Below are 11,879 nucleotides of genomic sequence, written 5' to 3' on the forward strand. Positions count from 1 at the left end.
ATTGTGTCTTTGTGTGAGTGTGTATATACTGTATACATGAATGAACATTTTACATATACAAATGTTCACTGATCATTTTTATTAAAAAACTTAAATCTGTTACGGGTTCTGTTTTAATTTATTGCTTCCGATTATCTGTATAATTATTAGCTATTTTACATGAATATATACGTTAATATTATTTGTGTGTGTGAGGGCGAGAGAGATGAAAACGCGTTTCGTTAAGAGCGCTGCTGCTGACCCTATTCGCCTTCCATAGTTGCATACCTAGCCGGTGGCATGTCTGCTCTCTTGCTGAACGCGTGGTAGGGACTGTTTCCTATTTTCTTTTTTCGGTACGAGCCTAAAATTATTTATAGCGTGTTATCGGATTCATAGTTCTTTGACAGATTAAGAAATTATTTTGTATTAACGCATTTTTAAAACGGCTATGTGAAGTCGGCAGATCCTTGTTTTACCAACTGCTTCACATGTGCAGATTCTGAGAAGTTATTCTGGAAATGGCAGAAATTGAACAAGAAAAGAGTAAAGGACTAAAATTCGCCGAGGAGCAGCTTCTGCGACACGGCTGGGAAAAAGGTCAAATCAGAACAGATTTTAGGGTTTTATACATCACAAACCCTGTTTGTGTTGCTGTGTAAACTCCGTTTCGTATCTTTCATATAGATATAAACAGTTCTCCTGACACATGTCAAGTCTGTATGGTGATGCTAATATTTAGACTTGTGTTGTAGGTAAAGGTCTGGGAAGATCGGAGAATGGCATTTCAGAAGCTATTAAAGTCAAAATTAAATGTGGTAAAGGAGGGGTGAGTAGAGAACATCTTTTTGTTTTTCGATAATTGCATTGAATACAGCATGTGGGCAGCTGACAACATGGAAATGAAGTTTGTTTATAAACATTTATTGTTATGTATAATAGTGATGCTTCACCATCATATTCCTAACTCATGACACTTTCCTAATGCCAGATTAAAAACAAACAGACAGTATGTATCATAATTATACATGAATTAGAAATACTGTCAAAAACCGATTGCGTTAAGTGTAGCATATCTCAATACAGGTCAATAGTTTTACAAATGTAACTTTTGAGATTTTAAGTTACCACATTATATTTGTATTTATTGTGTACTGTTTGTATTCAGATGGGCCATAAGGAAGGTGAGCAGTTCAGTTTCCACTGGTGGGACCATGTTTTTAACAAAGCCTCATCAGGTCTGGTTGTGGAATCAGGGCAGGTGAGTAATATGAAGAGGATTTAAATACATTTTTACTCTAAAATCATCTCTTTCCTGTAGCTATTATTCTTTTTTTTTTTTTGTTATACATTCTGAATCACATTTTGCAAGTATATCACAGTTCAGTTTTATGTGTAACCTTTATTTTATTGACATTTATTAATTTAGCAGACACTTATCCAAAGTCACTTACAAATAAAAAACTTAAGCAATTTGTTACAAAGCCAACAATATTCACAAAATAGACTGCAGGGGTGAAATGCAGAAGAGTCTTTTTGTAGTTTGTCTGTGATTTGAAGACAATCTGAAAAAAAAAATGTATTGAAGCAAATTATTGCAACCTTGTGTGTGAATGAGTGTGTTTGTGTTTTTGGCTCATCTGGTGTTTGTTTAGAATGGTGCGGTGGTGAAGAAGTCAGATGACGATAACGATGAATTGATCTCCAACAAGAAGCCACGCAAGGCTCAGCAAGCCAAGTCCATGCTCTATGGATGCTTTGTCAAGGTACCTATAATAAATGAAAAAGAAAAAAAAAAACAGCAGTGATTTAGTATTACGCAGTTGTTGTAAAGTTGTCTTTCATTGTTCTTAGTCCGCTACGCTGCTGTCAGGTGAGGAGAGGCCAGAAAAAACCTCTGATTCAGATGACAGCAGCAGCAGTTCTGATGATGAGGACCAGAAACTGGACCTTTCCAGCACGACTAAGTATGAGCTGCCAATTTGACAAAATTCTGACACATTCCTTATAGTTTATATATCGAATATTTTATTCTTTTTTTGTTGTTCTATACTATCATAGTAGAATATTCTGCACTAAACATGCACTATCAAATGTTCCTTACTATGGCATGCAAAAACAATAAAGATTATTTTAAAATGTGTTATATCTGAAGATCAGTTGTGCTCAGGCCATCTCAACTCTGTATTTCTGTCTCTGTTAAGACTATCAGATGCAGATCTGCTCAAAGCTTGCGGAGGACGAACAGCGCACAAGTAAGCTCTGATCTCTTCATGTTTGCACTGTGATGTATCCCAATCTGTTTTATCCTTGCATCAATTCATGTTCGTCAAACTGGTTTAAATTAGAATACTGAAACTTCTAGCATTTACCCATTTCCATCATCACATTTGAGCAGGACATGAATCATAGATAGCATAATATTATCAAAGCAGTGTTAGTTATATTGTAAATAACCTAAATTAGTGATTTATTTGTATATTATTCTTTATTTTAGTATTTAAATTAATACAAAGGCAAAATGTATATATTTATTTATTTGTGTGTGTATATAGATCTATATATGCCAGTTTTGTTGGTTACTTATATACATATTTGTTTTATTGTGAGAATAGAGGAGCCAGACATGGACTCACTATGAGTGCCAAACTGGCCCGGCTTGAGCAGCAGGAACAAGAGTTCATGAACAAGTATGGTAAGAAGAACCACACCGCTGAAACATCCACAAGCAGCACGGATTGCCTAAATCTTGAGGGACGTCCAGATATGAATGAGAAAACAAAACGCAAGAAATCAAAAAGGCAGGAGGAACCATCAGAGAATAACATCCATGAAGATAAGACGACAACCCGCATCCTTTCAAGTAATGATACTGAGGACTGCAAACCCAAAAAGAGGATGGTCTTTAATGGTGCTTCCGTGAACAGTGATATGATCGCAGATACAGAGCCAAAGAAGAAGAAAAAGAGAAATCGCAAAGAAAAAGAAGCACCTGAGGATAGTGTTAATGGAGACTGCAGCGAGGCATTCACACACACATCAGAGGAGCGAGACACACACCTGCCAGTGGATGAACGCATGCACAAGAAGAAGAAAAATAAGAAACGGTCTAAGGTGCATGAGACGGCTGACACTGATGACATCAGTGGGGATGCCACGGACACACATAACAAACAGCCACAGGAGGACAGTATTGAGCACCGACAAGCCTCTGACAGTGCCTCCACAAAGAAAAAGAAGAAAAAGAAATCCTCTGCGGTGCACTACGAAGATGTGGAGAACTCATCTACTGCGATGACAGGAACAGAGGACACTAGCAACGAAGCAAAGATAATGGACACACAAACTGAAGAACAGGAGAACGACAGGAAGAAAAGCAAAAAAAAGAGGCAAAGCAAAAATCAGGAGGTGGTAGAAAATGTGCAGTTTGAGGAGTCTGTGCCAAAAAAAAGAAAAAAATGAACAAAGAGTGAACTCGCATGCTGCTATAACTCACTGCAAAAACAAGCTGATCAGAATCTGAGCTGCTGATGAAGTGCAAGGATCAATTCTCCAGTATCAGACTGTTAGCTGTTCAGATCACACTCGTATTTATTCTTACAAGTCATGGTCAATTTTTAAAACTTGAGAACCATGGGTGACATGAAATGTTTTTAATGGACTGATTTGTGAGACATCTGTGTTATGCATATTAAATAGCAGATCCACAATGACAAAAAAATGAACCGTGAACAGTTTGAAGTGATTTGTGTGAAACGTACAATTTCTAACAAATCAAACTTCAAATGCATTGGAAAATAAAGGTATTCTTGATATGGTTGTCTCTTGTTTTGTCTTCTGCTAATGTTGGGTTTGGTTTGGACTTGAAGGAAGTTTGGCCATGTTAAGACATCCACTTCGCAGATCCATCTATTGTACATGTGACATCTTTCTGATATCCAGCTTTTCAGTGTGTTTTTGCTGCTCATAGACAGAATGCAGTCCATGTATCCTCCTGAAGGGCCACTGATCCGGAATCTGAAAGAAAAATATGGAAAGCATCAGTAGTTGCTTTTAAATGGTAACTGATTTACTGTTGTGTTTTTTTTTTTTTCATGGTTTATCAAAAGGAAAATGCTTCCAATTAAAAAGGAAACTATCAGTTAACTCTTCTGTTGTCATATTTTAGACGTACCCTCTCTCAAGTTTGGCGCCTGTGGTCCAGACCCAAGCTGTTTCTGACTTTTCAGAGAGTCCAGTCTAGTACCAATGATACTCAACACAATATGTTGTGGGGCGCTGATTGATAAATTCCTGAATTTGCATAGTATGAGAAAAGTGAAGAGATACATAAAAGATATATATATATATATATATATACACATATATATATATATATATATATATATATATATATATATATATATATATATATATATATAATTTTTTTACAGTTCATTAAACAAAATAGTTTCTGTGATAAAATGTAAATGTTTAGTAAAAATAATGAGAGTAGTCCTCTATACAGTTATGAGAGTAGTTACCTCCTCACTATAGATCATTTTCATCCTGCCATCCATCCTGGTGTTCAGAGATCTATTATGGCTGATGTATTGTCACCATCTTGCCACAAGAGGGGGCAGTAATTAATGTGACAAAATGTAGGAAACATCAAGAATTACGATGATTATTCAGCCAAAAATGAAAATTCAGTTATTATTTACCCTCATGTTGTTCCAAACAGACAGTTTCAGTCAACAACACTCTTTTTACTGCATAGAAAAAAAAGATGCACTGAAAGTGAATGCTGACTGAAAGTCCAAACATTCTGGCTAATAATCCAGCAGCAGTAGAGTTAACTCCCCAAATTACATCACTCTTGCATTCTGTCCATCCATCCACCCCTCCTCCTTAACTCCTTCGCCCTCCCCCTTCTCATTGTCTATGAAAAGGAGGGTCTTTCTCTCCCCTGTCCATTCAGCCACTGGGCACTGGGACTGTGGTCCAGACCTCACCCTCAAGCCTGTCATTATAATAACTCAGCAGCCACAAAGACCTCCAGCCATTCACAGCCTCTGTGCACAGTTCTAGTGAGACTTAACACTTTCCACCACTCTAAGATGGAGCTTTTGGGTGCCCGACTGCCCTTCACCCAGTTTCAGGAGGAAAAGTACCAGATGCTGGAGCTGAACCAGCGTCTTGAATCATACTTAGGCCGCGTGAAGCTTCTGGAGGAGGAAAACAAGCTACTGCATGAGGAGATCCACACTCTCAAGAGCAGCAGGGAACCAGCAGGCCAGCGCAAAGCTCAAGAGGAGGCTCTCAGCCAGGCCAGGAGGATGCTGGAGGAGGCCTGGAGGAAGAAAGACCATGTGGAACTGGAAGTCGAGAACTTGATGGAGGATATAGAGGTGGTGAGTATTCAAAGACAGAAGGCAAAGAACGCTCAGGCTGAGGCACAGAGAAAACTCATGGAGAGCAGGAAGGAGCTTGAAGAGGAGCGTAGAGCTCAGATTTGGCTAAGAGAGAAGGTTGGCCAACTTGAGAAAGACCTCCTGCTACAGATGCAAGTCCACCAGGAGAACATGGAAACCATGCAGGCCTCTCTGAAACAGACAAAACAAGTCTTGATGGCCCCACAGCACACTCAGACTGCCAGCATCCCAGACCTGGGACAAGAGTACAGCCACAGAGCAACTCAAGCATGGCAGGAGGCAACCAACAACTATCAGAGACTGGTTGGACGTCTTGAGGAAAGTCTGAACCAGGCCAAAGCTAACATGACAAAGATTCATCAAGAAAAGAGAGAAAACCAGCATCAAGTCCAGCATCTGGCAAAGGAGCTCGAGAGCACTAAGACTAAGAGGCAGATGTTGGAGAAAAACTTAGTGCAGCAGAAAGAAGAGCATAAACAGGAGCTTCAACATTTTCAGGTAATAGTTTAAACTTATGGACTTCTGTCTTCATTTACTCGCTCTAACCTGTATGATATTTTGAGAAATGTTTCATCTGGTTTAGTCCATACGATGGAAATTGTTGGGGTCCAAAACAACACTGGACCCCGCTTTTGTTTCAGGGATAAAAAGTACTGAGACATTTTTCTACAGAAGACAGAAGTCCATAAAGGTTTGGAACAGGACACATGTATTTAACTGGGTTCTTTTCATTTTGTGAAATTTCTATTGCAATTTTCCACATATTCTTCACTTTAATATATATTTCTGAAGAAAAAATGTCTCATATCTTTGCACAGGCTGAAGTAAATGCTCTGGAGATGGAGAAGGACAGCCTGGGGCAGCAGATAGACAGCCTAATGGTGGACAGACAAAACTTGCTGCAGGTCAAGATGTCTCTTGGGCTGGAGGTGGCCACATACAGGTACCTGTCTTCAAAATCATCATCAACACCAGCAAAATACAACCTCTCTTTATTAAGAACTTCAGAACCATCTTTACATGATGTAAAATATGCATAGCTATTTCCCTTTCCTCTCTAAATGGGATTCCCCACATTGTGGGATTTGTAGTTTATGGAGGACAAACTAATATGATCATGCATCAGTGGCTCTAAAAAGCATCTCAGACACCCTGAGAGGGGCAACTTTAGATCAGTCAAGCAGAATGGACCCTCTCCAATTTCCCACCCGGCACTGACCCTGATCCATCTGCTTGGAGGAGGGGCAGTGAAACCGGGGGGTGGGCAATTCATTCAATAACTTCCTTCAGATCTGACCGATTTATGTCTGTCGAGGGCACACTGAAATAAATTTTGACCAAGCGTTTTAGCTGTCACTTTTTTCATGGTCCTTCATATCATGAAGTTGCATTGCATTCGATGCACAGGTACTGGATGGGGATGGGACAGGGGTTTTAAATATGTGAGGTTATTAAACATTTTTTATTTCATATGGTTACAATATGATAAGCCTATCTCTTTAAAGTCTTTTCAGGTTTTTGAATACATTTTTTTGTAATAAAAAAATAAAAATCCACTTTGTTTTTAAAAATATGATTGTGTGATGATTTTTGTAAATGACATTACATGCATTTGGCAGGCTAACTGTTACATTGTGTGTGTATGTAAATTAGTTTGTAAATTCCAACCCTTGCGATTGTTCAGTGCTGCATGCAGGAGGTAGATGAACTGATGTCAAACCAAATCCTGCAATGACAAATCTGACATACTATTTGCATAACAACAGAACTAATAAGCACAAGAATGCAGCTCAAGAACCCGACTCCATCTCATTAAACCCACCCCTCACATTAAAGAAATTGCTGTGATGCTGACAAATGTTCTGTTGCTTCTTTCCAGAGCTTTGCTGGACAGCGAGGGGCTGAGAACTGACAGACCAACAACAAAAAAGACCAGCTCTGCTTTCTTTTTAGGTAACATAAAAAAAAAATGAATTTATTTTATTATTGTTATTATTGTTTTTACTAAATAGTGACATCTGTTTAGGCAATGGGAAGCAATGGGAACAAAATTCAGCCTATACAGATTTTTCATCTGAACAGATCTCCTTTCCCTAAATACTGCTGTGCTCCGGGCTGGTTAAATGATTAGTACTTTGTGACACTGCATGGTGAGGTATCTGTCTAAGCCTGTAAGACTAGCTTCCTGTGCTAGTCCCAAAGGTCACTGTAGCAGATGGCTCCACTTTCCAGTAATGTAGTCATGGAAAAGCATAATGAAGATCAATACATCTCCATTACGGCTCACTCACAGTATACGACTAGTGTGTATTCTGATAACTCCATTGGGAAGCAGATCAGGGGTCTATGTCTGTATGTTTCATACTATCTCCATCTATCTCTTTAGCCTGGGGCTTTATCCATCAACCACATTTTTTCTAATAGCATAATAGCTATCAGGGCACTTTTTTTAAGCATTACGAACAGTTTTTTTAAGTGTATTAAAAGCTTACAGCACAAGCAGTGTAGTCAGAAATTGTGAAACTATGACTCTAAAGAGTTGGTTCAAGCACATACATTATACAACAAACTATGAGACAAACTGAATTTGTTACATTGTTTTATATTCAAAACAATATATATTTATATTTCACATATTTTCACCCTCTCTTTTAGATACCCATAAAACTGAAGATGCAATATAATTATTTAAAACTCTAAGCATATTTGGGATTCAGAAATTGATCTGATGATCTACCAAAGGTAGATTTGAACAGATAGGTCCCTGTCTGTGTAACAGAGCCTGCCTCACTATCTTCTTGTTTCTTGTTACAGATGTGCTCTCAAAACCCACTGGGACCCACCCAGCCTCACAGACCACTGCTGCTTCCTGCCATGTCAGCAATGCTGTGCCTACAAGTCACAGATCAATCACCTCCTCTCGCACTCTGCTGACTAGTGTGACTCCATCATGGACCCCGACTCGAGGGACTCCACAAAAAACACCAACCAGAGCCTCAGTGACAGTAAAGGCAGAGGTTCATATCCCAGAGGAGACTGAGAACGCCGCTGAGAAGTCTGTGGATCAATTGCAGCAAGAGAAGGCCCATGTAGACCTGGCCCTTGCAACAACTCTTACCAAAACCGCTGCAGAACCAAAACCAGAGCTCAAACCAGAAGATATTGAGATTCATGAGGAGGACGAATCAAAACAGTTCCAGGAAGATCAGGTGGTTGAATCTGAAACTGTTGCATCGGCATCAGTAAGTGTGTCAGCTGACCAACTAATTAACTTGACCCAAACTCCAGAAATAGAAAGCTGGGCTGGTCCATTCGCAGATCCTGCAGGGGTTTCAGAAGAAGGGAAGGATGAGGACACTGAAGTATCTGTTGAAATGGCTCGGATCTCACACGCACCTAAGGTTGCTTGGGAAGAAAATAAAACCATAGCAGAGGACGAAAAAGATGATGCCTCTGAGATGGATGTAAGATCAGAGAACATCAGTGAAAGCCACACAGATGCATATGGAGATGATGAGAATGATAATGATACATTAAAATCTAGCCATATCAGTGCAGACACCAGTAAACTGGGTTCATCGTTCCTCGAGCAAGGAACTTTAGATTTGGTGCGTGATTTTGGCTATCATGACGATTTAATGAGGGTAGATGAACAGGACAATGTCAGCAATATTAGTGAGGAGGTAACAGAGCAAATGGACAGTGAAACTGAGGCAGCGATTGATTCAATCAATAAGTGGGACAAACAGGAAGAAATTGAAGAAGACAATGAAACGAAAGTGATGAGCCCTGACTCTAAGGTGGAAGCAGAGCACGAAATGAACATTAACACTAACAATAAGGATAAAACAGATGAAAATGTGACTGAAATAGAAGAAGAAGAGATAGAAGTGATTAAGAGTGACATTTCTGTGCAGGGTGAAGGTGTAGATCATCAGGAGACTTTAGAGAAAACTGTAAAACCAACTGAACCCCATCCATATCAGACAGTAAATGAGGAAGATCCTTTACCTGAGGAATCTGTGGAAGAAGAAGAGAACCAAGGTGAAGACGATGACTCCCCAAACATATCAGCCTCGTGCAGAACCGATCCTGGCGAGTGTGACAGCTACAGTCAGGAGAACACGCTAGCAGACACTCGGCCCTTGATTCATTATAAGAGTGACGAGGAAACAGATGGGAAAGTGCAAGCCTCGCACCTCATGGGTGAGACCAGTGACAGTGAGGAGGAGAAAGAAAGAATGGAAGGAAGCCTCTGGAATCAGAGTGCCTCCAAACGCTTCAACACCATGGAGGATCTCACAGAAGAACCAGACATGGAGGTCACCGGAGAGATGGTGACAGAAGATGTTGTTTCTAAAGAAGAAGCACTAGATGGTGACAAGGCATGCCTGATGCCTCAAAGTGACTCGGAAGTCCATGAGGGTTTGGACATGGTGGAGAAAGAAAGTGCAAGAATTGAGCTCAAGGGAAACCTGGAAGACGATAGTGATGTTATGACAGAGATGAGGAAAGATGAAGATCATGATGTCAAGGTTTATGAGCAACCACAACTGACTGAGAACCAGCATATACACACCGAACAACCTGAGGATGAAACAGTCCATTCATATGAAAGTCAAGAACAAGTTGATATGGACAATCCGATCTCATTCCCTGAATCATCCCAGCAGCTTAAAAACTCCTTTGAAACTCAATCAACTCTGAGCATGTTCCAAGATACAGCTGCAACCAAAGAACCAGAAGATCTTCTGGAAGTTTCCATGCACACCAACAAGGATCTCACAGACAGTCGCTCTTTGGAGAGTGAAATAAACAGTCAACCATACAACATGACATCAGACATTCCCAACTCAGACCAGGAAGAGGGCAAGAGCTCAGAAGACGAGTCTCCAAATGCCAGCCAGTGCTTTCAGAAAACAAGCCTTTTAGCAGCGGCTGGTATTAATGAGCAGCCATTAACCTTTACTAATGGAGTCACAGAGGCTGATTCTGCGTCTGACATCATCAGTTTGCCTGAAGAAGTGCTCAGCGAGGAGAAGAACACTGAAGAACCTAAAGCCCCTCAGATTGATGACTGGGAGAATTCAAACATCTGGGGCAAAAGCACAAATGCTCCAGATGCAGCTGAGATCACACACGCATCAAGTATGGATGAAAACACAGGCATTTCCCCACTAAACGAGAATTTAGAAAATCCAAATAAAATGCCAAGTTTAGCGGAAAACATCTTTGGAGAATTTGAAGAACATCTCGAAAAGACAGTGGAGAGCTTTTCAGAAAAAGTGCAGACTGTGATGGATTTCGAGAGCAGCAATTCAGGAGAGGAGGAGGAATTTAAGTTAAAGGAAAAGAAAGGTGAGATTCATAGCTTTTTCAGCACTAGCATGAAGGAAGGTTTCTGGAGTGAGGGGAAAACGGAGATGGCAGCTACTTATGACCCCGCCAAGACTGAAGACTTAAACCAGACTGTGGTCTTTGGAGAGGAGTGGAGAGATATGGAGGGAATGCCAACAGCAAATGGAAATCCTAAAGAAAAGATGGGCATCCTCAGAGGCCAGGATGAGATGCATAAAGATGAACAGCCAGCGCAAGCCAAGATGGTGCTATCTGATGACTCTGTTGATGAGGGGGATTCCTGGTCCTCTGGCGATGAATAACAGCTTTGTCCAATGGTGTTTTAGACCATTTAAGACTAAACCAAAAACATAAAAATGTAGGGATGTCATTTAAATAGATGAACAGATATATAACTGAGCCAAATTGAAAATGTATGGTAGAACACAGCAACAAAAACACCTTCATACGTTCAAAGAAATTAAACTAGACAAGATTGCTCAGCGCAGTCTGTGTAATTGTACAATGTGATCTCTGTTATGTGAGTTAACAGCCTGGCATAATGTGCCAGCTGTCGACTCGGGATAAGAAAGCGTTGTACTCCATGACATGAAAGATTCTTAAAGATTTACTATCAAGCTTTACTTCATGCTTGTTGTTTCTGTACTAATTAGACCAGCTTTTCAATTACCTTCACCTGTCAGTGTTAAAAATAAAATACCTCCGTGTATTTTGCACTGACATATGTTACAATGGAAAAACAATTTAATAAAAATTCAAATAGCAAATAACATGAGTTGGTGTTATCTTTTATCCTCATTTTTAAATGTACAATTTTAATCAACAGTTGCATGACCACACAACATTTGACACTTTTTTTTTTTCTTTGGTGTAAAGATAGATTGAAAGTTCTAGGTTTTGATTGATAAAGTTCTCAGTTTTATTCATCCCCCCGTTTCAGTTTCAGTGAATCATAACTCCAGTTGAACAGGCTGGATCATAAATCACGCTGGGATTTGCAGCCAAGCGCTGGTAACCACACAATACTGGTCTGAGAGAAAGAGGCCACACTAGAAGGAGAAAAAGAATAAGGAACAATGAATAATAGATGACATCACCTCCTCATTTCCCTCTGTATGCACACTGGCT

At 39.9% G+C, this 11,879-nt stretch overlaps 2 protein-coding genes across 3 annotated transcripts; both read left to right on the forward strand.

Moving 5' to 3' along the window:
* Positions 1–211: 211 nt before the first annotated feature.
* On the forward strand, positions 212–3,794 carry LOC127975515 (G patch domain-containing protein 4). 2 transcript variants are annotated; one of them, XM_052579654.1, is made up of 8 exons: positions 212–305; positions 479–579; positions 735–808; positions 1,148–1,240; positions 1,635–1,745; positions 1,834–1,946; positions 2,184–2,234; positions 2,595–3,794. In XM_052579654.1, the coding sequence occupies exons 2-8, from the start codon at positions 501–503 to the stop codon at positions 3,439–3,441; spliced, it is 1,368 nt and encodes a 455-aa protein (XP_052435614.1). In that variant the 5' UTR covers positions 212–305; positions 479–500; the 3' UTR covers positions 3,442–3,794. The 2 variants fall into 2 exon arrangements, with proteins under 2 accessions (XP_052435614.1, XP_052435615.1); XM_052579655.1 differs by having other exon boundaries at positions 250–335.
* An 853-nt stretch (positions 3,795–4,647) lies between these two features.
* nes (nestin) lies at positions 4,648–11,521 on the forward strand. The gene is made up of 4 exons (XM_052577578.1): positions 4,648–5,891; positions 6,212–6,336; positions 7,273–7,346; positions 8,208–11,521. Exons 1-4 carry the CDS (start codon positions 5,079–5,081, stop codon positions 11,051–11,053), a joined length of 3,858 nt encoding a protein of 1,285 aa, XP_052433538.1. The 5' UTR covers positions 4,648–5,078; the 3' UTR covers positions 11,054–11,521.
* Positions 11,522–11,879: the final 358 nt, after the last annotated feature.

This window comes from Carassius gibelio, chromosome B16, assembly GCF_023724105.1.
Source record: "Carassius gibelio isolate Cgi1373 ecotype wild population from Czech Republic chromosome B16, carGib1.2-hapl.c, whole genome shotgun sequence".
NCBI classification, from domain to species: domain Eukaryota; kingdom Metazoa; phylum Chordata; class Actinopteri; order Cypriniformes; family Cyprinidae; genus Carassius; species Carassius gibelio.

What these genes read in the sequence shown, in the direction of transcription:
- LOC127975515 (XM_052579654.1), top strand. Translation starts at nt 501, where the DNA reads ATGGCAGAAATTGAACAAGAAAAGAGTAAAGGACTAAAATTCGCCGAG. An exon ending in TGGTTGTGGAATCAGGGCAG is followed by an intron (nt 1,241 to 1,634) that starts GTGAGTAATATG and finishes GTGTTTGTTTAG; the next exon opens with AATGGTGCGGTGGTGAAGAA. An exon ending in GACCTTTCCAGCACGACTAA is followed by an intron (nt 1,947 to 2,183) that starts GTATGAGCTGCC and finishes GTCTCTGTTAAG; the next exon opens with ACTATCAGATGCAGATCTGC.
- nes (XM_052577578.1), top strand. Translation starts at nt 5,079, where the DNA reads ATGGAGCTTTTGGGTGCCCGACTGCCCTTCACCCAGTTTCAGGAGGAA. An exon ending in AGGAGCTTCAACATTTTCAG is followed by an intron (nt 5,892 to 6,211) that starts GTAATAGTTTAA and finishes ATCTTTGCACAG; the next exon opens with GCTGAAGTAAATGCTCTGGA. An exon ending in CTGGAGGTGGCCACATACAG is followed by an intron (nt 6,337 to 7,272) that starts GTACCTGTCTTC and finishes GCTTCTTTCCAG; the next exon opens with AGCTTTGCTGGACAGCGAGG.